Consider the following 25,191-nt stretch of genomic DNA (forward strand, 5'->3'; position numbering starts at 1 on the left):
GTTTCTCATACCTGGACATTAGCAAGTTTTATGGAAGTCAGATCTTTTTAGACTCCTCCTTAATAACCCTATCTACTTAAAAAATTTAACTAGACAGAAGCCAGAGTCATGAGAAATGCCATGGTAAATCCCAGTATGGCCCAGGGAAGTTCATAAGATTTTCCCTAAAAGTTCAGGGAACAGAATTTTATTTCTGAGCAATAGGTTCCTTCATCACTAGACCATGACAAATGAAGACACACAGCCTATTCCCCCCTGGTTCAGGGCTGGACAGAAACAGTTTGGCATCTTTCAATGAACTGTGCAACCTTAGAGGTTCCTTTTTATCAAGGCCCTCCTTTCTTTCACAGCACATTCGGCCAGAACACACAGTGGAGTAGGAGGCCAGGAAATGGTCTCTGACTGGAAAAATCTAGCTGCCATTTCTATTAACTCATCCAGCAAAATAACCTTCCCAGCAATTGTGAAAGCAGCTGCATTTTTTTCATCCAATGAACTGGATAAAAATCTGTGGGCAGACAGAGAATGTTTTTAGTGTATTTTTGAAAAAAACATCTGATTTACTAATAACTCACTGTTGCAGAGCTGCATGTGAAAAAATAGATTCACAGAATGGATCTGGCCAGATTGATCAGACACCAGAGGTTTCCTTCTCACTAGATCTGCATCAGGTTAAAGCAGAGTGCAGTGCAAACCTGGTGGAAAAACAACTGCTGATGTGATGGTCTTAGTTTGTGGGATGCAGCTAGGGCTTTAAAACCAGCTCTGCTGTGACTAGATGCTTGGGCTTTGTATGTGGTTATAAACTACCTGACCCTTCATGAGATCACCAAGAGTCCCTATTGGGACTTGGTTTTTTTCCTCAGGATGCAGTGTTAGCCTAACCATAACAGGTGGTAGACTCTGTCTTAAATCAAAGCTGGTTGTTTTCCTAGTAATGCTATATTCCAGTAAGTCTTGTGGTCTGGACTACTGACTAGACTACACTAGATCATATCATATCAATATGGTCCCCTCCTGGCTTCAAAGTCAGTGAATCTAAGTATATTCAGCTGCAAACCCTCAGTTCAATTATTTAAATGCTGAATTTGAAAACAATACCCAACTTGAGGTACTTACTGGAAAAAAACAGCATGTGTAGGGTGCCTAGCAATAAGAGAGAATGCTGCAATGCCCTAGCCTTACCTTCACACACAGCAAAAAAAAAAAAAAAGGAAAGGAAGGTCAGGTAAGGAAAGATCATATTTTTATAAGAAAGGAAGCTTCACAACCTCTTCGTCTGCAGCTGCTGCACCAAAACAAGTCATCAGGAGCTTTCAGGCTTCACAGTTAATGTGGCCTCTCTACTGACCTGTTTTGAGTATTTACTTTAGTTTTCACTTTCACACTTTTTTCTTCATCCTGCGCAATAAAATCTCCAAGCCCATCATGACTTACTGGGATGCAGAAAAAGACTGGAAAAAGGACTCACAGAATCAGTTTCTGAGGAATTGTACATAAATGCCAAGTTTCTGCTCTCATCACAAACTGTGATGCACTTAGGTTTCTAATTGTTCACTTATTTTCATAGAAAAACTGAGATTTAGATACTTTAACCATGTAGACCTGACTAGAAGGAACAGATAATTCAACAGTAAGAGCCCAGGTTGACCAAGATGGAGGAACACACAGGCTCATCTCCTTACAGGGAATACAGAGGAGGATTAAGCCTTTTAACAGTTCTGCTAGAGGACCATCCTCAGGCAAACACTGAATACTGCATTACTGCTCTTCTATCACTTGTACTTTGTAGTAATATGGAAGAAGTGAGTCCTGAAATCAGACCCTTTAAATTTTATTGAATTTTATTGAATGAAAGCTGATGCTTTTGAACAGCAGATACTGCTAAGATGATGAACCACCTAGTTACAGTGCCTGAGCTCCTGGCACAGGCAACCAGAGCCCCCGGGTTAGGAACCTGCCTCACGTCGCTCAGCAGCAAAGTGTTAGCTATACCTGTGCACACCCTCAGCCTCCCTGCCCTGTGTTGTGCATCACCTTGCACACATTGCCACAATTTGATTCAGACCTCCCCAAAGCCCATGCAGCTTTAAATGCCTGAGTTTCTCTAGCCACTGCCTGTGAAGAGGGAACATGAGTGGCAGCAGCAGACAGGGGAAACAGCAGTGGCTGGTAGGCACCTGGAAAGGGCCAGGGCAGCACAGTGACCAAAGTCACTAAAGCGTATCCAGGCCCTGACAAAAGCTCCTTTACAAGTCTGAATCAGAGAAGGACTCTGTAGGAATGGGGCTTTGACCTGAAACCATTTCAGCATTGAGAGCTCTGGATGAAGCAGACATTAAGCAATGTCTTGCACACAAAATATTTGTTCGCTGCTGTTGGGATGATTTTCTAACTTCTAGGGGTCTAAGACAAATTATCACTGCAGTTTCAGATGCAGGTCTTATTCCTCACTTCCAGCTCAAACCTGGGAAAGCATTTTGCTATGCATTCTTAAATAGGTGCCCTATTATGTACCAGACCTGGCTATATTTTAATATAGAGGAAATTACTCCTATGCCAACATAATTTATAAAACACTTCATGATGAAAACCATTTCTAAGATGAGGAAGAAAGGACTCAGGTTTCATAGGGAAAATTATTTGTTTCGTAGCTTAAATTTAAGTTCAGAAGTGTAGGTAGTTCAAATTCTAGCACAAGGCATGTAGTTGTTGATGTTTTTCATGTCAAGCTGTTGGACCCAATGAGGTGAGAATTTCATCCTTCATTTTTAAAAATTATGTTTTGGGTTAAGAAGCACTGTAAAAATGAGACAAACCACACCCAGAAAAACAGGGTGAAAAGGCAAAGTGAATAAAAAGATACCAAATTCATTGTATGCATAAGGGTCTTACGGATCAATCTGGTGAACTGTTCAATTTTAGGTTGATAGCATTGTAGGATTCAGCTGAAACTGTGTATGAACTAATGGATGGAAGAAAAAATATTCTGTGATCTCCTTGCCATACTGAACACTATTGCTGTTGATAGCATACCTTTTAATTCCTAGAGAGCATAGTTTAGGAGTCAAGAAATAGTAATAATAATTTCAGAAAAGATATTTTAAGTCTGTTTGCCTCATTTCAATGCTGTTGTTCACAGAATTTCTATGAAGGTATCTTGAAAGTGCTTGGAGATGATGATGAAAATGAACAAGAACAAGTTAAACTCAAGCAGGGTTTAAGTGAACTCCCTGAAATTTATGAATTACACCAAGACATCCTAGAAGAACTGGAAGAGAGAGTCCTTAAATGGCAAGTACAGAATGGCATAGTTTGATGGCCTTAACATACCCTCCACAGCAGGTGGGTGAACTCATTGGTGTTCCCTTGACCATCCCAGCAGAAATGAAGAGTAGAACCTGAACTACGTTGGCAGATTTTGCATACAGACAGGAAGGAAGTAAATGTAGAGGCTATCAGGCTAAGAAATCAAATACTGAAGTATGTGTCCAGTGAACAGCCCATGACTCTGAAATGGCCCTGTCAGTCAGTGGGAGAACAGCCAGCTTCATATACATTATCCCCTGCCAGTTCTCAGTCATCACCAAGTGGCTTCACACTCATGGCCTGAAGGTCACAGACTCATGCTGTGGGAAGCAGGAACAACTTATATCAGAACCAATCCTAAAGATCACTTGCTTACAGAAATGTACATAGCAGCTGTGTAGCTCTCAGTTAAGGGTCAGCCCCTTTCTCCCAGCACCAAGGCAGGAATCTGCTACCCTATGCTTCCAAGCCAAACAGACACTGGCAGCCTGTTAATGGACTCCATCAAACATCCTTACAGGGCAAATTCTTTCCACGAGAGAGTAAGACCATGACTAGGACAGACAAAGCTCCAAAATTCATTCCGTTGAGGAGACCCCTGACTTAAGCCAGGCTGCCAGGTTCTATTGAATGATGGACTGTGAAGCCCCACACCTCCAGCCTGCTGGACTCCAGGAGGCAGTGGTCACTGAGAATGCATGATCCTATTTCTGCACTGAAAAATTAAGGAAGTCAATTAGATGAGGAGAATTTTTTCAGTAACAATGCTAAACGCAGGGCACAGGTCTCCTTGCAGCCCTGCGCTTCCCAGTGAAAACACACAACAAGGCAAGGAGAGACTAAAGGGAACTATGTTTTGGTTTGTGTCCACCAAGGGACTGTTGGCAGAAAGACTTAAAAAGTGTCACTGATGATTTATGATTTATACACTTAGAACACAAACAGAAGTAGTGTTTCCAGCTGGGATCTAAAATGACTTGGGTACTAAAGAAGCCAGAACCCTACTCTAACAGCTGCCAGTTCCCTAAGACAAAATGAACACAACCATAAATGCCCTAAGAGTTCTGTCCAGAACTACTCTGTGGCACTGGGGATAAAAGAGGACTGTATGGTAAATGCTGCCAACACAACAGAAATACGTATGTTATAGACCTGCACTCACACAGGTTCACACAGGTCATTAGCACACCTGAAGCTTCAAGCAAGCCCTTCCCTATGCCTGCACCCCCCCAGACACTCTGTTGCTCTGGACATCCCCAGGAACTCACATTCCTCTGTTAAGTACGATTCCTCTTTTGCAAACTCAGATTTTATTCTGTTCTCTCCTTGTACATGCTTTGTAAATATTTCAATACTGTGCATCTGAATACTGGGACAGATGACAGTGAGGCAGTGCTGAGAAGCAGGCAGTGAAGGAGAGCTGAAGATCTGATACTACAACAGATGTTATATTCTCCCCCACAAACAGTGCTCCAAGCACTGCAGCATTTGGAAGGTCTGTTTACAGAAGCAGGAGCCATGTCCTGAAAGGAGCCTCACAGTGCTGCTCTGGCAGAGGCTCAGCCAAAGGACCAGCCCTGCATGGTGCCCATTCTACAGCAGCCGGTGGTGTTGTCCAGTCTGTCACTGAAGCATTCCCTCTTTCCTTCCGTTTAGCCAAGGCTTTAGGTGCTCAGTGTCCCAAGCCACTGTGGGTCTAATACAATGAGCAAGAAGTATGGCTCTGCTTCTTCACTTTTATTTATTTGTTTGTTTATTTGCTAGTTCTTTTCTTTCTGTGGCCTTAGGGAGGAACACCAGAAAGTTGCTGATGTTTTTCTCTCCAGAAAATCAAGGCTGAATCACCATACAGCATACATTATGCAGTTTGACAGGAATTTGGCTTTGCTAGATGAAAAGTGCCTTAAATATTCGCAACTGGCTACCATGATTCAGGAGTTTGAGGTAAGGCTCACATGGTTTTTTACGTGCACTGATGCATGGCTTTGCCATGGGGATTACTCAAAGATTTTTTTTTTTTTCTGGAACTCCACCAGTGTTCACACATAGGGTAGAATGGAAGAATAGCCTTCATAGCCCTGGTGCTAAAATTGAAGTGAGAAATTCACTTGTGCATGATGTGTTTGTTTCTATCTCTGTTGCCCACACACTCCTGTGTGCATACACAATGTATGTTGGTGAATCTACAGATCCGTGAGTATATTTTGCTGAAATATAGTGGAGTGGTTCTCAGTAACTTATTGACTTATCAAGCTCTTTGAGGATGTGCTAGAGTTAACAACTAAGATTATAACTAAGATGGCAGTTTGTTGCTGAGCTCGCATCCCCCCTGATCTTTGTGTTTCTTCCCTTCCACTGAGGACAGCAGAGCTCTGGTGACAGCCCTTACAGTGTGAAACACCAGCTTTTGAAAGTGGTGCAGCGTGTTTTCCAATATCGTGTGATGCTCACAGGTCAGTAAAATCACTCTCAAAAGTACCCAATAAAAACACTCCCATGATGTTCTGTGCCTCCACTTTGCTACATATTGATGCCAAAACAGCTAAAATAGGGCTAAAGCAGTATGGGATTTCCTGGGAACTTCAATATGCTTAGTACAGGATTCAGGAAGCATCAGGCAGCCTGGGAAGAGGCAGGCACTTCTACAGGACAGCCACGTTGAAAGGTCACAAAAAAGTGTAGTCAGGTCCTTTTAGCCATTCCTTCTTGGCTTTTTCCTTCTGTGAATCAGGAGAGGCAGAGTTCAGCCTCACTGCCAACAAACAGGTTTGATTTTTTATTATATCAAGTGCAGTTACCAGAGACAGTAGAAGACAGGTGGCCTCAGAGAGGAGACTTTGCACTGCATCCTGTATCCTTATCAACAAAGCAGTTGTACCCAGTACTGCACCATAAGTCCTATGCACAGTACATCTAAAGCTAGTGATTAGTCAAAAACCCAGTCCAATCTTGCTGCATTATAGGAGGCAGCAATATAAATTTAAATTAACGGTACACTTACAGACTTTACATTTACAGTTATACCTTCCCTTTACATTCAGGACCACATGTATAACTACCACCTGAGTCTCTACGGAGGGGGTGTTATGTTCCTTCTCTGCAAGCCACCCCAAATATAGCAAGTCTGAGCCTGTGAGGAGAGAAGGCTTTCTGAAGCAAGATGTGGCCCCTAGAAAGAATTGGGAAGTTTAGAACTGGCTAGGGAAGGAAATGGTGAAATGTAACAATGAAACTCAGTGTTGTCAAATAATTTAGCCAGAACACAAAAAAGCAAGGATCCATACACATAAAGACAGAGAAATATTTTGGGCATATGTATATGTGTGGGTGGACAGGGATGCAAGATTAGTTATGCATGGTACAGTAACAAGATAGCCATAAACCCTGCCCATACAGCTGATGAAGGGCACAGCGTACTAGAAGGGGCTTCTATAAAAGCAGCAGAACAAAGTGACCATATGGAAAATTTATTAACAGCACAGATTACCAGCAGTTTCATCTTGCTCCAGACGTTTTGATCAAGGATGCAACTCATTATTCACAGCTGGATTTGCTTTTTCAGTACAAGCAATAGAAATGAACACTGGATGCCAATACTAGGACTTTCTTTCTTTCTTCCCTCTCTGGGTGTGTCTACATTAAGGGCAACTTCCCAGACTTGTGGCTTGCAGTACTTAGCAGTCTCACACGATCCATAGAGTGTTTGTGGTGCATGCACGCAAATACTGCATTTATGTAAAGGGAATTGGCATATCCCTGTCAGAAATAGCCCTTCTGTTCTCTGTTTTCCCATTTCTGTGGTCCACAAGATAAATTGCAAACATGCATCATGGTATTTTGTGACAAAGCTGGAAGGGCTTCAGTGAAGCTCCAGTGACTGGATTCCATCTATGCTTGAAACAACTTGAGCTCCTCCTTGTCCCAGGTACTGAAAACTGGGAAAACAACAGCTTTTATGTCCAGTGAGATAAGGTCTGCTGGATTAAGATATTACAGAAAATAGGTTTACTACTTTAGTTCTTAACCTCAAGAAACCAAGCCCCTCTTTGCCTGCTAGGACAGGATGAGTCTGGAACAGTGCAGTCCTTCAGATTCTCAGGCGTACTTGTGTGATAACTGGCAGATTCTACCAGATAAGGAAGGGTATTTATGAGGATATTGGTTACCACTTACTGCACCACAACCAAAAAGATTTGTCCACTCAGTCCATAGCTAAGGACAGAGCTTGCAGCAGTGAAAAAGAACACTGAATATTGCCTGATGGCATCACACAACCCCTTCCTGCCTGCCTGAGTACAGGCAGATGCTTCCCAGAATGTAGGTAAAAGCCAGGTAGCATTCAGGATGCCAGAGAAGGCACAGCACTAGAAAGAGAAATGTGTATGGATAAAATATTCAAGGGAACAGACATCCATGCACAGCACCAATCTCAGCACAGAGGTCTCTAGTTCTTGGATGCAGAATTTAGGAGCCTGGACTAACCAGCAAGATAAGAATGAAGTATTTCCAGGCTAGGCTCTTAAAACTGTAGCACTTACGTACTACAGTCTTTAAAAGCATAAAGACCCAAAGAATAAGCAGATGATCCAAGAAAAGTAGTCCGAAAAAACACTAGTTAAAGGTTTGTATATAATGCAAGTATAATTGCTGTCACACTAAGCACTATTGTAGGTATCTTACAGAACCTATTTTCAGAATATGATTAAGTTCAGCAGTAATTATTTGAACCTTGCTTGTACAGAACTCGTGTCTCCTTCCTATGCCCATAAAAAGCATATGATTCATTTACACTAACTATAAATGTAGCCAACAACGTTTGTTCAGATGGGAAAACAGAATTCATCAGAAGAACAGTTATTTGTAAAGTGGTGCTACTCAGCACCAAGAAACAATTGACCAAGAAACAATTTTGTCACTGTTTATTTATTTATACCTGCCAAGTTATGTGAGGAGCTCAAATCTGTATCAATGCTCTTGCATTGATTCTCAAAGTAAAATACCATCAAAGATGAGTTTTGCTTTGGAAAGCGGCTATATATACACTTAACTATTTGGGAGTAAAATGCTGTGGGACATTACTGTGGATGGCCCATTCCTGGAAGTGTTCAAGCCCAGGTTGGATGGGGCTTTGAGCAACCTGGTCTGCTGGAAGGTGTTCCTGCCCATGGCAGAGGGATTTGAACAAGATGATACTTAATGGCCTTTCCAATCCTAACCAGCGTCTGATTTTGTGATTAGGATTTAATGTTTTAGCTAACAATACTACAAATTATGTCGACCTGTATTCTGATTGTTGGATGTCTGTGTTTGTTTGGTCATTTACTACAGATTACTTGAATAATCTTTGTCCTGATTCTACAGAGTATGAAGCCACACAAGGTAAAATGAAACTGGTAGAAGAAAAATTCTGCTCTGCTAACATTTCTTCTAAAGAGGTGCAAGATCTCTATACTGGTAGTATATGGAAGATGATTATTTTCAAGATTTTGCATTAATAGGCTAGATGTAAAATCTGTAAGAACTGATTACTAATTTAGACAAATTATTTAGGACGAGAATCCTTTTTTTTTTTAAATTGAAACATAGGGGCTTCCTATAGTTTTGATGTGATGAAACTTACGGAAGAAGAAAATATCATCTATACACGCATAGTGCAGACACTGTAGTTTTGCCCCAGCCATGGAGGAAATCCTAGTCCTCTTTGGCTTTGTGAATATTTGGCCTGGTCATTGTAAAGTCAGTTCGGGTGGCTCCCCCTGACTGATTGTGTACCATTATCTATGGTATGCCTACTGTGCTCTGTGAACTTGGGAGAAACCCAGGAGATTTGACTTGCATATCTGTATTCTGGATTCCTTAAGGCTACCTAAAGTTGAAAGACATTGCATAAAAAGCAGTTCTGCAAAATCAAGAACAAATCCACTGCTAACACCATCCTTTCCAACACATGAGATAAAGCAGAAGTCTTTTACTCCCACTGAAATCAAAGCAAGGTTTAGTTGCGGTATCTTGTGGGAGTAGTTTCCAGGCTGGAGTAAGCAGCAGTAACATTGTATTAAAGAAATCAGTTCACCCCTCTTACACTGATTGCAAATCCAAACCAACTCATAGCAATAAAGTCAGTGGTTGACTGAAAGTTAGTCTGTTCTGCCCAAGAGCAGAGACTCATGCAAATTTTGGACCCTAGTCACTGACCCTAGTCACTGACAGTATAACTACAGCTATATGAGTAATTTAAACAATAGCAGGGCAGACACTCAAGCCCTCTGACCACAATTGCCTATCTCATTTGTGGTTAGCAGATGCTTGTCCCATTCCTGGCCAGCGATGGCTAGCATGCTCCCAGGTTATGGCCAGAAACTGATAGGAAGCCCTGTGCCACAGGGGGAGGGATGTGAAATAGGGACCTAAGCCATGTTATGCCACTGCTCTCAGCACCAGCAAACATGTCCTAGCCTAGGTTATTTGCCAGAGGAGAATCCAGGAGTTAATTCATGTCACCACTTCATACACATTTCTGTCGGAAAGGGATGACATGTCCTCTCCCTCAGCAGTAAGAGGTACATCTTAGACTGCCGTGCTGTTTGGTGGCTAATGTTGGGTTACATTCATCTCTCTATAACACAAGACATTGACAAAAGTCTGCAACTAGAAAACATTACCAAAAGATTTAGTGCCATGCTACGTACTTAAAAGGGACCTCATAAGCTCTCTGGGTCAGCAGAAGCATGATGCAGTTTCACACAAGAGAATGATGAAGGGAGGAAGGGGGACAGCACTGTGTGACATGTCAGTTGCTAGGCAGTTGCATTATGAAAGTGACAAAGAAGCCAAAGGATGCCCTTGGAAACAGGAGTGATTTGAGTTATTTTCCTACTCCTTTGTGTGATATATGGTGTTTGTTTTCCTTCATCCCTCAGCTGCCTTATTCATCGTTTCTGAAATCACAGACCAAGCCAATGACAGCATGCTCCAAGCGGTGAGTCCTACCATGACACATGCTCTCCTGGTCAATAGTGTGTTTTCTGCACATCTGTTCAAGTGAATACATATGTCTACTAAATTCTGAAGCCTCCTCCAAGGTGAGACTCAAGGGCTTGTACAGATCTGCTTTACAGTACTGCAGATATGGAGTTGGTCTATGCCCTTTAGTGCAGCTGTGCAAGATGTAAGACACCATAGCCAGTAGCACAAAGGTTTTTTTCCCCTCTTGGGGCTGCTGAAATGCTGTGTGGAGCAATGAAGGAAGAGGTGGGAATTTTCATGGTTCTACTTCTAGACTGGGATGTTTTTAGATACAAAACATTCAAAGGTACTATCAAATATATCAAAGATAGATTCTGAGCTCATTTACATCATTCTTCCACAATTCTGGGATTCCATTTTACTTCAGAAGAGTAGGTCATGGTTTATAATCTTGCAAATGATCACGCAACCAGACTGGCCAAACCTTTCATAGGTTAGAACTCATTTCTGAATTCAGATTTATGTATCTAAATAAGTTATATAGTTTTCCAAAGCAAAGTATTTTATCATTACACTTGGTCACAGATTTTTCAAGTTATTGGGAATGTATCATACGTTGGGGTACTTTTCACATTTTACTTCTCATTTGAATATTGCTGAATTTAACATCCTGCATCAGAATTTTGCTGTGCCTTTACTATATTAAAGAACTCTGACATTGCAAACATCATCCCCCCTGGTTAATTACAGATGGCATTCAATTCACTTCTTTATTATTTTATTTCCTGAGCAGAGAGAGGGTTGTTAATAATCATTCAGGCATCAAAACATGAAGTTCAAGAGACAAAGAGAAAAACATCACATGTAGCAACATCGCATCAATGCATATGAGGGGAAGGAATGAAATATCAATCTTCTTAGTAAGAGCTTGTTTTCAGGTAGGATTTTAAGGTTGAAGAAATGAACATACACGAATTGTTAGGGAAGAACACACTAATCGGTTATGAAGATGAAAGAATAGATGCAGACTGCAGGGTGGATGTCTAACAAGCCTAGAGTTTTATCATAAAAAGGAATGTAATCTGACCCCTCTATAAACTAGAGTCTGACAGTACAGACTTACTAAGCAAGGTTTTCAACTGGTGTGATTCTGATTTTTCTTCTCCTCAGGAAAAGAATTTATAATCATATTTTTCCATTATTAAGCAGTCTTTGTACCAAAATAAATATTTCATCAAAAACCTGAGATCTTGTGAAAAGCTTCCAGAAAAAGCTCAGAGCTTTGGGGATGTCTGTGTTAGAGGTTGAGAACTTTAGGAGCTCAGTTCCTAACAGATCAAGGTCACACTCTTTTTCTAGCACCTCTGCTTCCTTAGATTTCACTCAGATATATGGCAGATTTCTATGAACATTTTTCTGAAGTTAGAAGTATATGTAAGTGCCCAAAATCCACTGTGTTGCATTGCCATGAAATCATTTTCTCTCTACTAAGCCATGCTTTAATATGAAGAACATCATCGTATCATCTGAGTCTTACAGATGTCACAGACTGTATAATAACTGCTATTAATAGTGTCTGTTTTGGAATAATTTAATCACAAATTCCAAATAGATTTTTACACTTATTTTTTATCATATCATCAGAGCACATCTGCTCTTTTTCAAAACTGTGGCATGGAAGAGATGAAACAAAATTTCCTTCTTTCCCTTCTGTGTGAATGCAGGGGGTTTTGTGAAGGTGCAGGTTCATGAGAAACAAAGTTCAATTTTCTGCTAAATCAGAGGTTATCCTCCTGAATTAATATCCCAGACACAAAAGCCACGACCAGCACTTCTTTTCTTTCTCTCGGTTTATAAAAAAAGAAAACATAAAAGCAAATAATTACTCTAATTACAGAAGAAACTGAACAATGCCACTTATTTTAGAGAGTTAATAAATTGTCATGTACCTGGCTGAATTTCTAAGAAATAATATACCTGGAAGGAGGAAGATTTCTGTTGCCACATACCAGCTCATCAAACGACACTCCAAAAATCTCATAGGAGCACTGAATTATGATCTACATTTTCTACAGACTATCAGTGACCCATTATTAGCTTTTTTTGTTGTTGTTGTTTTATGATAATAAGACTCTAGCAGTTTTTCCTGGGAACTATTAACCCTGGATTTTCAAGCATATTATGACCATAACTATCTCTACAGCATTTTCACCAGGTAGGAAAATATTACTTTCAATTTACAGATGTACAAAAAGAAGTACAAGGCACACCATCACCTCAGAGTATTATGTCTATCTGTAATTCCAGGAGATGAACTAAGCAGGGTTTGTATCGCTCTCTGAATGTCTACAATCTGTTAGAGGCCCTGAGGTGCTAAGAGCTATAAATCGCTGTTGCTATTAACAGCTGGTGAATTCCTTGGGGAGGCGTTCCTGCTGCATAAACATCATTATAAAATTATGGAAACTGCAGTTCACTGCTAAAAAGGCCACAGCAGAATTTCTAACACCCACATCTGCAGTACTATCTGGGTGGAGTTTTGCTTTTATTCCTTAATTGTAGGATTGTGAAGGATCTTTGAAAGAAAAACAATGATAGTTTTAAAACCAATGAAGAAAGCTAAATAAACAGGGAATCTTGGGGAACTGTAAGGAAACTATACTCCCCCTCATTTGCCCACATTCCCAGATAAACCACTATCCTTCACATGTGATGGCTGTTCACATGTGACTTCCTTCAGGAAATGAGTTCAATACTTCTCTGTCTGTTTCCTGGTGAACATGTGCCCATATTGCAAACATCAGCATTTCAATAGGCGCCTCTGCCAGCAGTCCTGAGAAAAGCTGGGCTGCTGCAACTTCTCCCCTCACTGTTGTAGAAACCCAGATGAGTAGTACTAGCACTGGCATGAGTGTACTCACAGGAGAACACTGCTTTTTCTGCAGAAGAAAAACACATTTTCATGGTGGAAGCTGTCAATTGGACAAGTCTTGCCAGGCTAAAATACCCTTCAGTGATGGGAAAGTCCTTTGCAAATATCTTTTGCAAAAGTCAGCTGTCCCATGATCCCTCATATTTCCTGTGCTATTGCTTTATATGTTTTTTCCATTTTATTGGCCTACAATATTTTAGAAGTGACCTATAAAATTCCATTTGTTACTTCCTGCATTGCAAAAGAGATATTTGACAGCTCAAATTCTTGAAAATGTGCCAACTGTCAATTACATCGCATGAGTACGGTGCAGCCCTGTGCTGGTCAAGCCTTGTAGGTATTTCCATGTATTTGACACGCAGTTACTGATTAAGAACTAAACTTAGTGTCATGCTAACAAGTGCAATTATTTCACTAGGGCAGTAAGATAGGAGGTATTTCAGGTTTATCTCAAAAAGCAAGCCTAGATAGGTACATTAATTGTGTTAGCTGAAATCCAGGGTAAATTAGCCTTGACATACCATCATGTTGACTTGGATGTGCTCTTTCCGGTATCTGTGATAACTTTCTTAATTAGCTGATTCTGTAGACACCACTGATTTGTATCAGGCAGATACAATGTATGATCTGATCAAGTCTCACTAATCCCAGGAGTATCTTAATGCCAGTCAATGGAGCAAAGGTAAACAGACCATTGCCTGTTGTAGCAGAAAACTGTACTCAAAGGCTGCTAGGTCATGAAGCTGTATCAAATATGGTCCTTAGTCTGTAGCTTATCCGGGTGTATAACTGAGGATATAGGATACAGTGGCTAACTTAGATAGGAGACTCCTAATTTTTAGGCATATTCCAGCGATGACTCACTGCTGCTGGGCAGCTCATTCTACTGTTCTGACCAGATAAAAACCACAGCTGAATTCTATGCACAAGCCTCTGTTTTAACAGCCTCACCTGCTAAATGGAAGGAGATTTGAAAAGACTAGCAGTATTGCAGAGGTACAGACATCCCTTCTTCCTTCTTACTCACCTGATTTTTTTTTTTTATGGGAGCACAGGCTTATCTAGGTTAATCTTATTTACCATTTTCATAGATAAGTTCATGCCTGGTGCCAGTACCCACTGACTGACTGTGCTTTAAGGCCAGGTAGACAGTTAATAGTATCAGAGTTTGATCATAAACTTCCTGGTTTTTGCAAAGCATCAAAAAAGAAATGCAGCTTCATTGCCTGCTTACTAGTACACCTTTTAAATCCCCTATTGCAAAGGCATTTATCCATTATCACAGAATGTAAATCTTCAGATAATGCCAGCAACAGTCTTAAAGTATCAAAGCCTGCTTTGGATTATTTGTGTCATGCCACTAATGCACAGGCCTTTGGAGCAGGTACTGTACTTTGTCCCTATTTTATGAGTTCCCAGAGCCAGAAAGTCGGCAAAGAAGACAATGTATAAATACATATGGAATTAGCAGGTCCTTTGGAAGGTGAACTGGGGAATCACAGGTAAAAGAACTGTAGAAGGTCATAGATGTGAATGCAGATTATGAGGTTCTGTAAAATCTGTAAGGCAGGAAGAAGACTTTCTGGGTGTAAAATCCTTGGTCCCAGTTCTCTCTGAAACCTCATTCTGTAATATCAGTTCTAAAGAAATAAAATGGTGAGGAGGGGTGAGGGAAGATTTGCTTGCTTGTATAAAACCAGTTTCCATGCAGTCTTCTAAATGCTGTTTTTCTCTCCCAGGAAAACTTGCAGAAGCTAGTACACATTGAGCACAGTGTGAGAGGGCAGAGCGGCCTCCTCCAGCCAGGAAGGGTGAGTGCTGCAGGCAGACCTATGCTGGTAAGGGCATTGTTTCCGGCCAGCAATATCTCTGTGTGGATGGCCACATTTCAGACGTCTACAGATGATGTTTACTGAGCTATTGTGATACGAGTTGGAGCACTGGTTTGTGTAAAAAAACATCACTCTGGCAGTGCACAAAAAGAAGGTCATGCTGAGAAAGACATGCATTTTCTCTGCTTTTACAGAGCAGCCATTTGGCTTTTCACTTCAGCTGTCCTCAGCTACCCCAAGTATAGTGTATTTTGATGAAGCTACTGCTTTCCTCCTTATATACTCCTGTCAAAAGGCTGCAACTCTAGCAGGAATTGATTGCAGCCTGAAAAGGCTCTGCACTTTATATAGCTGGGTAAGAATCTTAAATCAGGACTATTAATTTGTTTTCAAATTTATATTTTCACCATTCCCCCGTGGTGCTTTTTATACAAGGCACTGTTTTTAAGCAACACATCAACAGAAACATGAGAGATTGTACAGCTCTGTCTTGCTATCCATATCAAAAGCAAATTTCTACTTCTGGATTTCAAACCTGTCCAGGCTCCTCAGCTCCAACCTGCTTCTACGTTTCAAAAGATTTCTTTCTTGAGTTCTGCAACTCTGAATTTCCCTTCAGTCCACCGATATCTTTAACAAAATTCATGAAGCAATTTTCAAAGCATGTATACTCATACATAAGAATACTCATCAGCCAAATACTGCAGTCAACTTTTGTTTTTCTCTCTAACATCAGTATTTTCACTTGCCCTTACCAGGTAATGCTTTAACAAATTCTGCAAAGCCCAGCATACAGAATTTGCAGGATTTGTCTCTTTGATGATAAACTGTTCTAGAGTGGAAAAGTACACCAGATTTGTTCTCCATCTGAAAAGAGCAGATGATTGCTAATCCACTGTTGAAGTTTAGTTATGGCAGACTTTTTCAAACATTAGTGCAATGAAGTTCTAGTGTGCTGGTTTAGCTGCTTACATATGCACTCCTACCTACATACATAGTAACAAGATGGACTGAAAAAGTACTGTGCTTGCAAAATTATACAAATTATATATGCGGGTATAGTTAAGTTCGTGTAGCATACTAAAGCCCAAGGTTTCAGCTTTTTTTTTTTTTTTGGTCTATTTTAGAGGACTTTTAAAGACAAGAATTCTTTTCTAAAGCCCATTACATGTTAGCTTTGCAATCTGCAACAGTTACCTCTGAGCATAGTCCACCGTGCAGAAACAGTGGGCTGAGGACAAGTGCATTTCCAACCCATTTTGTACTGACACAAATGCAAGCCACAAAGGGCAGCAGAGCTAACCCAGGCAAAGACTAAGCCAGATCATAAGGAGTAAGGCTAGAAACAAGTGTTGAGGTTCTCTACCTCTTCTTGTGCTGATGAATGGCATTGGAGTAGCTCTCTCCCCAGGAGAAATACTCTCTTTTCTCAGTAAGATTCAGAATGAAGTCTTAGAATTAAAATCTGCTGTTTTCTCCTTCAGATCTTTGTTAAAGAGGGAACGCTGATGAAAGTCTCTGGCAAAAACAGGCATCCTCGGCATTTGTTCTTGGTAAGATTTTTTAAATATTTTTACTGTCTGTCTCATATCTTTCCATGAATTTATGCAACCCTTAAGCCTGGCGGATTTTAGGCTGCAAGTCATTTAACCATCAACAGTGATGTGGTGAGTTAGTTCCTGTTGCTAACAGGGCTGTAGTCCTTTCCTACATCCCACTGGCCCCACATACAGGAATACATGCTGTGCAACCGTCTAGTTGTGCCACAGTTACATACAGCCTTCACCAGGACATAATTTTGCAAAGAAGTGCAAGTTTTCAAGGGAATCAGGAAGACAAGAACTCCTGAATACCTTCAGGAATTAAGCTGCACACTTGAAAATCCTAAGACCTTAGAATATTTAATCAGAAGCAAGAGAGAATACCCTACTGCTAAAGTAGCTGAACACTTCCTTTGGTCACACTTGGGAGGGATGTGAAGCTGAAGGACTGGGTTTTAGCCCCTGCTGTCCACATATATGTAAATTACCTGATAACTTTGTGCATTGCCTCAGTTTAGTTCCTCTAAACACACACCTCCAGCTTACTGTGGATTAGAACAAGAGTTTTCAGTGACAGTTTGCAACATTCTTCTAGGATAATTAGGAAGAATGGACCTTTCATCATTTGGCTGGAATACCCTTTACAAGGGTCCACAACCCTACTGCAAGTATTTGCAAAACAAAACAGATGAAACACCACTGTTTTGGAGACATATTATGAACACACATGCTTTCGGTTTTGCATTACACACTCTATTAAGTAGTTAGAGTATCTGAGACTCCAGGCTCCCGAGCTCTGTTCTCAACTTTTCAGGTAGCTTATTGTTTAACCACACATATCTTTATGCACTTATCAATATGAAGGGGAATGTGATACTTGCCTGTGTCTTAGGACTTTATCACCTGCTTACCTGTTAATGTTTGAAAAATTCTTTAGAGCTCCTTCCCAGAAAAAAGCCATAAAGAACTGAGCATTACTGCTGCTATTAACATTAAAATATTGCTTGCAGAATTCATTTTTAAATAAACAGCTTATATGCCTGGAATACGTATTTGCTGTCACCTTTAAGTGCTGACAGCTTTTCACCATGGGATCATTGTAAGGAGGAGAGATGGCTTATTACAGAAGCCATATATTTTGCATTAATCCTTCTTATTTCTCCCTCTTAGTTTTAACTCCTATTTGTGCATGAGCGTATGCACAAGCTTCTTTCCCTCCTCAATCACATATTGCAGTCATAATCAAAGATCAGATGGATTTCACCCAAATCTTCAAATATGAGATAGCTGCAGTTCTGTTTTACTGAGTCAGCATCAATGGACTGTAACAACTGCAATAAATGTGAAAATCATTACTTTGTTGCACTCAAGGGAAAAAGGTTAAGCCAGAAACTCTAGGACCTGGTCTTAAGAAACAATGTTCTCAGCAGTAGTAACTCTGAAGTCTACTGATGACCACTTGATAACAGATGATAATTAAATCCCTACTGATCTCTCTTCTGAAACACTTGCCTTTGCTAGTATTCAAAATTATTCTGGAATTGTGTCTAAAGCTGGGACAAAATTCCAAGACATTGCTACCCTTTTGTCTTCCAGTGTCTTTGTTGAAACTGCCATCATAAACCCATTATTATGGCAAATGCTGAAGTGTTACAAACTTAGCTAGTGTAACTGATATAGAGAATTTTAAAGGAAGATCATAAATCAGGTTAGTAATAAATGTTGAGAGGAAAGTAATTTAAACTTGGGATAAACTTATATAAATTTCAAGTCATCCGAAATGGTTGTATCAGCTTGAAGGTCACAGGTCACAAGAGGCCAAAAGCATTACTGGAACAAAGCAAGCACAGAAATTATTTTCCGGCACTCTCTAGTTTAGGAACCATTTCCCTATTCCTAGGGAAAGTTCAGATGCTCAAAGTCAGATGTTAACTGCAAAGAGAGAAATGTCTCAACAGCTGGAGACATTACAGTAGCCAATGTCTTGTTAATAGATGCTCTCAGTATTGCAGAAAAAGTGGTTTTTTCTTCCTTTCAGTCAGCAAGGCAAATTGTGACCAAATGTGCTGTCATGCAAAGAATGGGGTGGAGCTAGTCATAACGGTCACTTTCAAGAACAAAGAGACACATAAACCTGGCTTCTTTCCTGGTCTAGCACACTGAAGTTGCAATCACTTCAGGCTTCCTGTATTAGATATCCAGTAGGGGCAGGGAGAGGGTGATTGGGTCTTTGAAACTATTTGAAACTTATTGGCACACATCTACCTTTGGGTTCAGCGATTTTTTTTTTACTCCAGTCTCCTCCACATGAATGCTCCTCAGGTTGCAAAGCAATTCCATGTACGGTGAAACTGCAGGAAAATTACTGTGGAATATGGTAACTCCTGCGTTAACACCTGAATGGTCTTGCATTATCTGCTTGTCACTACTATTGCTACGGATTCTCAGTGGTGCCACCACTGCACATGCCACTACCACTCCTGCGTTGCTTAAAGGACTATTTAGCCTGTGGATACAGCAAGACACAACTACTGCATAGCTACATCAGCATATTTTTATCTTGGCATATAGCACGTTTATTGCATTGGTCTTAAGGCCCTACCAACCATCACTGCCAACACCTTTCACTAACAGGCCATGCCTGCATGAAAATATTCTTCCCACTGTCGGTGCTGTCTTGATTCTGATACCTGGGGACACTGTGGAAGAAAAACCCATGCCCAAACCCCAAGATTAGAGTAATTTCCTAAGCATTTTCTCTTAAAACCGACATTTATTTAAAGTATTTATCTTCTAAAGATCATATTATAATCCTTTGAAGCCACTTGCAAAACCCAGGTTTGTGTATTAATAAAAACCCAAACCTTTCAGAACTTTTTTTTTAATGCTTCACATGTCAGTAGCAACTCAAAAAGGTCACCAGAACCCAGCATGTATAGGTGTATTGGCTTAGCTTTGATGAAATAAGTCTATTTACCTTCACTATCCAAAACAGATTTTTACATGAACAGCATTTTCTGAAGTTCTTAGTAGTGAACTTACTCTGATGGAAGGCTAAATCAAGACCAGGACCTGGAAAGAATTTCAGAGCAAGACTACACACTGGAGGATAACCCTGAGAATTTAATCCCTATACATCCCAGGAGATGAGCCAATCAAACTAAAGTTGTAGTTAGAATATGCTGTAAAACTTGGGTGTGTGCCAGATTCCTGCTTGGCCTGTGCTTTCGAGGTATGCTTTAGTGGTGTGCATGCTTGTGCTCTGAAAATATATCTGCCTATAAGGAGCACTGTATATCTGTGCAGAGCCCATATAGGCATGACAGTGTAAAGACAAATTTCAAATGTTTCTGCAGGTGTATGTTGTGTGTATCATCATGTTACTTGAGCTGGCTGTTTTGTGCAGGCTGATGGTATTGTTGAATCTGGTGTTTCCTGGCAGGATGTTTTGTGACTTTTGCTGTGTGTCTGTTTCCTGAGTCCAGTCTCTGTTTACAAGGATGTTGTGGCCTCTGTGCAGCACAGTATGGGCTGCTGAAACTGGCAGGTCCCCTAACTGCCCCCCAACTACGAGACTTTGCAACTCAGAGCCTCTCTCTTATCTCACGCTTCTAAGAATTTCTTTACAAAGGCCACTTGTGTTGAAAATGGGTTGCAGGAAGCTACTACCAAACGGGAGACTGTTTAATGCTCTATCTGGCAGGATTGGAGTATAGATTTTTAGAGTCACAGCTTGGAAAACACAGCTCCAGCACACATTCAGACTGCTCCACTGACACTCAGGGGATGTTTAACTCAGACTTGAATAGAAGAAGACAGGGTTCATAATTAACTAGCCTTTAAAACATTAAAAAAAACCAAACACGTGGTAGAAACTTTTAGACAGAGAGTATATTACATATGGATGCCAGCAGTTCAGCAGGTCATAAACTTGTCTGGATCACTCAGTTTGAACACTATAGGTTAGAAAACTTGCACTGACTCTAATGTCACTGCGTACCTGTCACAACACAGGGAATTATAAAAAGAAGGAGGGGAAAGAAAAGTAGTTAACAGAGAAGAAAAGAATTAAAGAGGAGACATATCCTTCTTTCTCTGTGTTGCCAACTGTTGTTTTGGGGAACATGTGTATCCATGGAGCAATGAAGAATAAGGATATGTGCTCCAATATCAAATTCTGAGCTGTCTGGGAATCCCAATTATTCAAAAGTATTCTGGCAAACAAGAAGTGTGTCTGAAGCCCAAGGACTTGTGGGAACTTCCCTGAGGGTTCTTGCAGTTCATCTCTTCTACTGCAGATTTCTGAGAGGCTTAAAGACCAGCTTTTATCATCAGTCAGTCCTCACTGCTTCAGGGAACAGTGGGCAGTTGAAGCAGGATGATGCATGAAACCACTGGTACTGATGGTAGTTCTGTCCATACCATTCATATGGCCAGCACTCAGGTCTCTACTGTGCATGTGGCAAAAGAGACAGCAGTGAGTGCAAACCCTTTCTTTCTTCATGAATATGTGTGCCTTGCTTCGCAAGCTTTGAAATATTTGTCATAATTTCACTGTGTCAAGTTGTGGCTAGTGGGACCTCCAAATCACAGCCTACTGCTAAATACTGTAGGGGAGAAAAAAAGAAGGAGGAAAAAAATGGCAGTGGGCAATTATAAAGCAAAGTCATGTTTAGTAAAATCTTGGGATATTAATCAGAGTTGTCATGATAATGGTATGCACCATGGTGTCATCCTTTATCAACGGTAATAAAAGTATAAGCAGCTTTTAAAAGAAATATATAACTTTTAAAATACATAAAATAAATTGAGTTTACTACCCAAGAAGCCTCATAGCAGATTATGTCAGAATCCTGAAAATCTCTCTCAGGAGTTCACTTCCTTGGGCTTAGTGCCCTAAATGGTGCTCCATTTTAGGGCCAGTGCTCTTTAACATCATGAATGACAGGGACGCAGGACTCGAAGGGATACTAAGTAAGTTTGCCGATCATGCTAAACTGGGAGGAGCTGTCACCTTCCTCGAGGGCAGAGAGGCCTTGCAGAGAAACCTCGACAAATTAGAGAGATGAGCAATCACCAATCATATGAAGTTTAACAAGGACTAGTGCTGGGATAGGGCAACCCTGGTTGTGTGTGTAGACTAGGGAACAAGGGGCTGGAGAGCAGCACCATGAAAAGAGACCTGGGGGTCCTGGTCTGCAAAAAATTGAATATGAGTCAGCTGTGCCCTGGCAGCCAAGAGGGCCAGCTGTGCCCAGGAGGGCATCAGGGTCAGCATCACGGTCTGGGTGACAGAGGGGGTTGTCCTGCTCTGCTCTGCACTGGGGCAGCCTCACCTTGAGTACTGTGTGCAGTTTTGGGCATGACAGTATAAGAAGGAGCTAAAACTGTTAGAGAGCATCCAAAGGAGGAACACAGAGATGGTGAAGGATCTGGAGGAGAAGCCATACAAGGAGTGGCTGAGGCCTCTTGAATTGTTCAGCCTGGAGGAGACTGAGGTTAGACCTGATCACGGTCTGCAGCTCCCTCACAAGGGGCAGTAGAGAAGCAGCACCAATCTCTGCTCTCTGTGACAGGATCCAAGGGAACAGCATGAAGCTGTCAAGAGAGGGTTAGGCTGGATATTAGGAAAGGGTTCTTCACCCAGAGGGTGGTGGGGCACCGAACAGGCTCCCAGGGGTTATGGCCCAAAGGCTGCCAGAGCTCCCAGGAGTATTTGGACAATGCTCTGAGGCACAGGCTGGGAATGATGGGGTGTCCTGTGCAGGGTCAGGAGGTGGAATCAGTGATCCTTGAGAGTCCCTTCCAACACAGAATATTCCAATTCTATGATTCTAAATAGTTACCTTTTCTTGCAGTTTGAAATGCCTTAAGTACTGGCACTGATGAGCGGCAGAGGAAGTCCAGTTTTCCCACACAATCCTTTGAACATGCAGGAGATAGCAGGATCACCAGGCAAATAGAAGATTTCAGTAGTATTCTCTTATTTCACATTTTCTTAATCTTAGCAATAAACTCTGCCTGCCTTTTTTACCCTTTTCCCACCTGGCTGGTAGAATCCTAGTTACCACTAGTAATAGAAAGTGAAAATAGCTGTCATCTGCTTTCCACTGAAAACGTTCTCAGTTTTGTCTCTTAGCCTCCTAGATAGTATGCAGTGGGTTGTGAGGAATTTACTGGCTATGCATAGTCCTGGTTAAAGTGTGAATCGTCATGTGGTCAGTATTGTGCAGGTGCTACTGTGCTGATCAGATTAATATTAGTGGAGAGTAATTTATGGAACAGTAAGTACATCACAGAAAAACTGTTACAAGCAATTTGTCACCTTATTCTAAGGAAATTCTATTGTGTTGTTGCTCCAACTTTGGACTACAGAGAACATAAGACTACTATTCTGACTTGATAGTAGGCTTTATATCCTCAGCTGACAAGAGTTTGAAACTTACATAAAAGACTCCCTTTAACTTTCTTAAAAGACATTTAAAGGAGTTAAGACTTATTAGAAGGACAAGGAAAAATACACAGTAGAGTGTCCAGTGCAAGAAAGGATGGGAGGGGTTTTTTTGTTAAAATACTAGAATGAACTGTTCCAGTAATGTCTATAAAAATATTGTCTGGTCCTACTCAATAAACTCAATTTGATTTTTAAAAGTCATAAAATTTCAGGCAAAAGTTTTGGGAAGTCACTCTTCAGTATGTTTTGCCTCATTTTAACCAGAATCTGCATTTTAAAGACATACAGCTAAAGCATATAAGCCTGTTTTGCTGTGACTCAGACAGCTACTTAATGAACTGGTCCATGAGTGAATTCATGTCTTAATAAAGGCAACAACCGTTTTGCTGTTAAGTCCGAGGTGATAAGGATTTAATCCCATGCCTATTGATTCCATGTAATTTTTCTTTAACCATTGTTCCTGTTCTGTAAGAAAGCTGAACTATGACCTTTTAAGAAAACATCCAAAAGGCTCCACTCTCCATTTTCTTTTTCAGGCAAATTAGTGAAACTTTTATACCAGCACTTTCAGGTGGTCAGGCAGTACTATCAAGACCCCAGTAATTCAATACAGGATGTATATCCTATGCACAGGACACAGTATTTTAGTGCCAAATCATTCTTCAGTTTCCTTGGTTTTACATTGCCTTGCAATCTTTGTTCATAGTGTCCCAGTACAGTAGTCAAGGGTCTGACTGAGTGTATGCAAATAGGTACTGATGTGAGAGGTCTGGGAAAGACAGCAGGAGAGCATGACCTGGTCACTCAAATAAAGCAAGGAATGCATGCAGGCAGACGCTACTTTGGCAGTGTTAGAGCCACCAATACTGCTACTTCTTCTAGTAGTAAGGGCAGGAGAGGTCCGGAAAGACCCACAAGGTCCAGTTCTACTGCTTCATTAATTTGTTTGTTGGCATCAAGGTAAAAGGCTGTGATAATGCCTAGAATTAAGTTATGCACACTGCGAGGAAGATCTGGTCCCGTTTAGTATGAGGCTGTTTGAAAAACATGCATTCTACAAGGAACTATGAGAACCATGGAAATATTTGGGGTGTTAAGGTACAGATTCCTTTTCCTCATAAAATGAAGTTTCTCATTTTTGCCCTTCCATCATCTCTGCTGTGGCCCACAGACCCAGCAAAGCTGTGAGATGTCTGGGTGAATTTCACTAGTAGTGAAGTACAGTTACTACTCTCCAATAGCCAAACCATTCCTCCCTGAATCATTCCTTCAGACTGTGGCACCTCTCCTCACCTCCACCTCTTTTTCTTGCCCAGAAGATGGAAGTCTGTGAATGCCAGCCCTATGTGTAGCCTTACTGCAGCTTCATTGTTAAGGGATCCCCAAGGGAGTCAGACCTGCAGCACCACACAGTTAGTAGGTATTGCCAGCTAGTAAATGCAGAACCTGCCTTGCCAACTTGAACAGGTCATTGCCTTTAAAACAAGTAGCTGTTTCACCTGTGCTGGATAAAAAAGAGCTGATTAACTAACTTGCTTAGTCATTAGCAACAGTCAGAAATAGTAAGAAATAAAGTTCTGCATGCAGATTCCCTGGAGTTTTGTGGAAATGCATGTTTTAATCCAAGCTGTGTTGCTTGGGCCTGTCTTTAGTAACAGTCCCAGCAGTTCATCAAGTTACAGCTTGTTCTGTGTATCCCCCCCAGGAGAATGGGCAGGCAGGCCTGCAAACCATATTGCAAATCATTGATTTTGTCTTTCTTTTCATATAGATGAATGATGTTCTGCTGTACACATATCCCCAGAAGGATGGCAAATACCGACTGAAAAACACCTTGGCTGTGTCAGGCATGAAGGTAATGCTTCATCTGTATTAAAAGCTTGAATTAAAGTTTTATAGTGAGCTGCTGGTGCTTTGCTGGTTTATGTCTCATATCCAGCAAGGGGAAAAAGGGGATGAACCTGTTCTCAGGGTATTCCTTTGTCTCTTACAGGAGACAGAAGGAAAAATGGTATAAAACAAACAAAAATATTGTCTCTAAGTCTGTGACTTAGTATGGCAGCCTTATTCAGGCTGCATAAGTAATACAAGCCAAAATCAGTTACCCTCTGATCATGAAACAGGAAACAGAAAAAAGATATATTATACCATTTTGTC

General features: G+C 40.9%; 1 protein-coding gene and 1 long non-coding RNA gene across 2 annotated transcripts in view; one reads left to right on the forward strand and one right to left on the reverse strand.

Moving 5' to 3' along the window:
* Positions 1-25,191, forward strand: part of FGD5 (FYVE, RhoGEF and PH domain containing 5) — a 97,511-nt gene that overhangs the window by 54,667 nt on the left and 17,653 nt on the right. The window contains 8 exon segments of the mRNA XM_032120350.1: positions 3,143-3,294; positions 5,097-5,253; positions 5,675-5,762; positions 8,638-8,688; positions 10,230-10,288; positions 14,947-15,018; positions 16,524-16,592; positions 24,806-24,889. Coding sequence (XP_031976241.1) covers positions 3,143-3,294; positions 5,097-5,253; positions 5,675-5,762; positions 8,638-8,688; positions 10,230-10,288; positions 14,947-15,018; positions 16,524-16,592; positions 24,806-24,889 — 732 coding nt within the window.
* Positions 1-25,191, reverse strand: part of LOC116449175 — an 83,064-nt gene that overhangs the window by 37,905 nt on the left and 19,968 nt on the right. The window lies entirely within an intron of this gene.

This window comes from Corvus moneduloides, chromosome 11 (genome assembly GCF_009650955.1).
Source record: "Corvus moneduloides isolate bCorMon1 chromosome 11, bCorMon1.pri, whole genome shotgun sequence".
Lineage (NCBI taxonomy): Eukaryota > Metazoa > Chordata > Aves > Passeriformes > Corvidae > Corvus > Corvus moneduloides.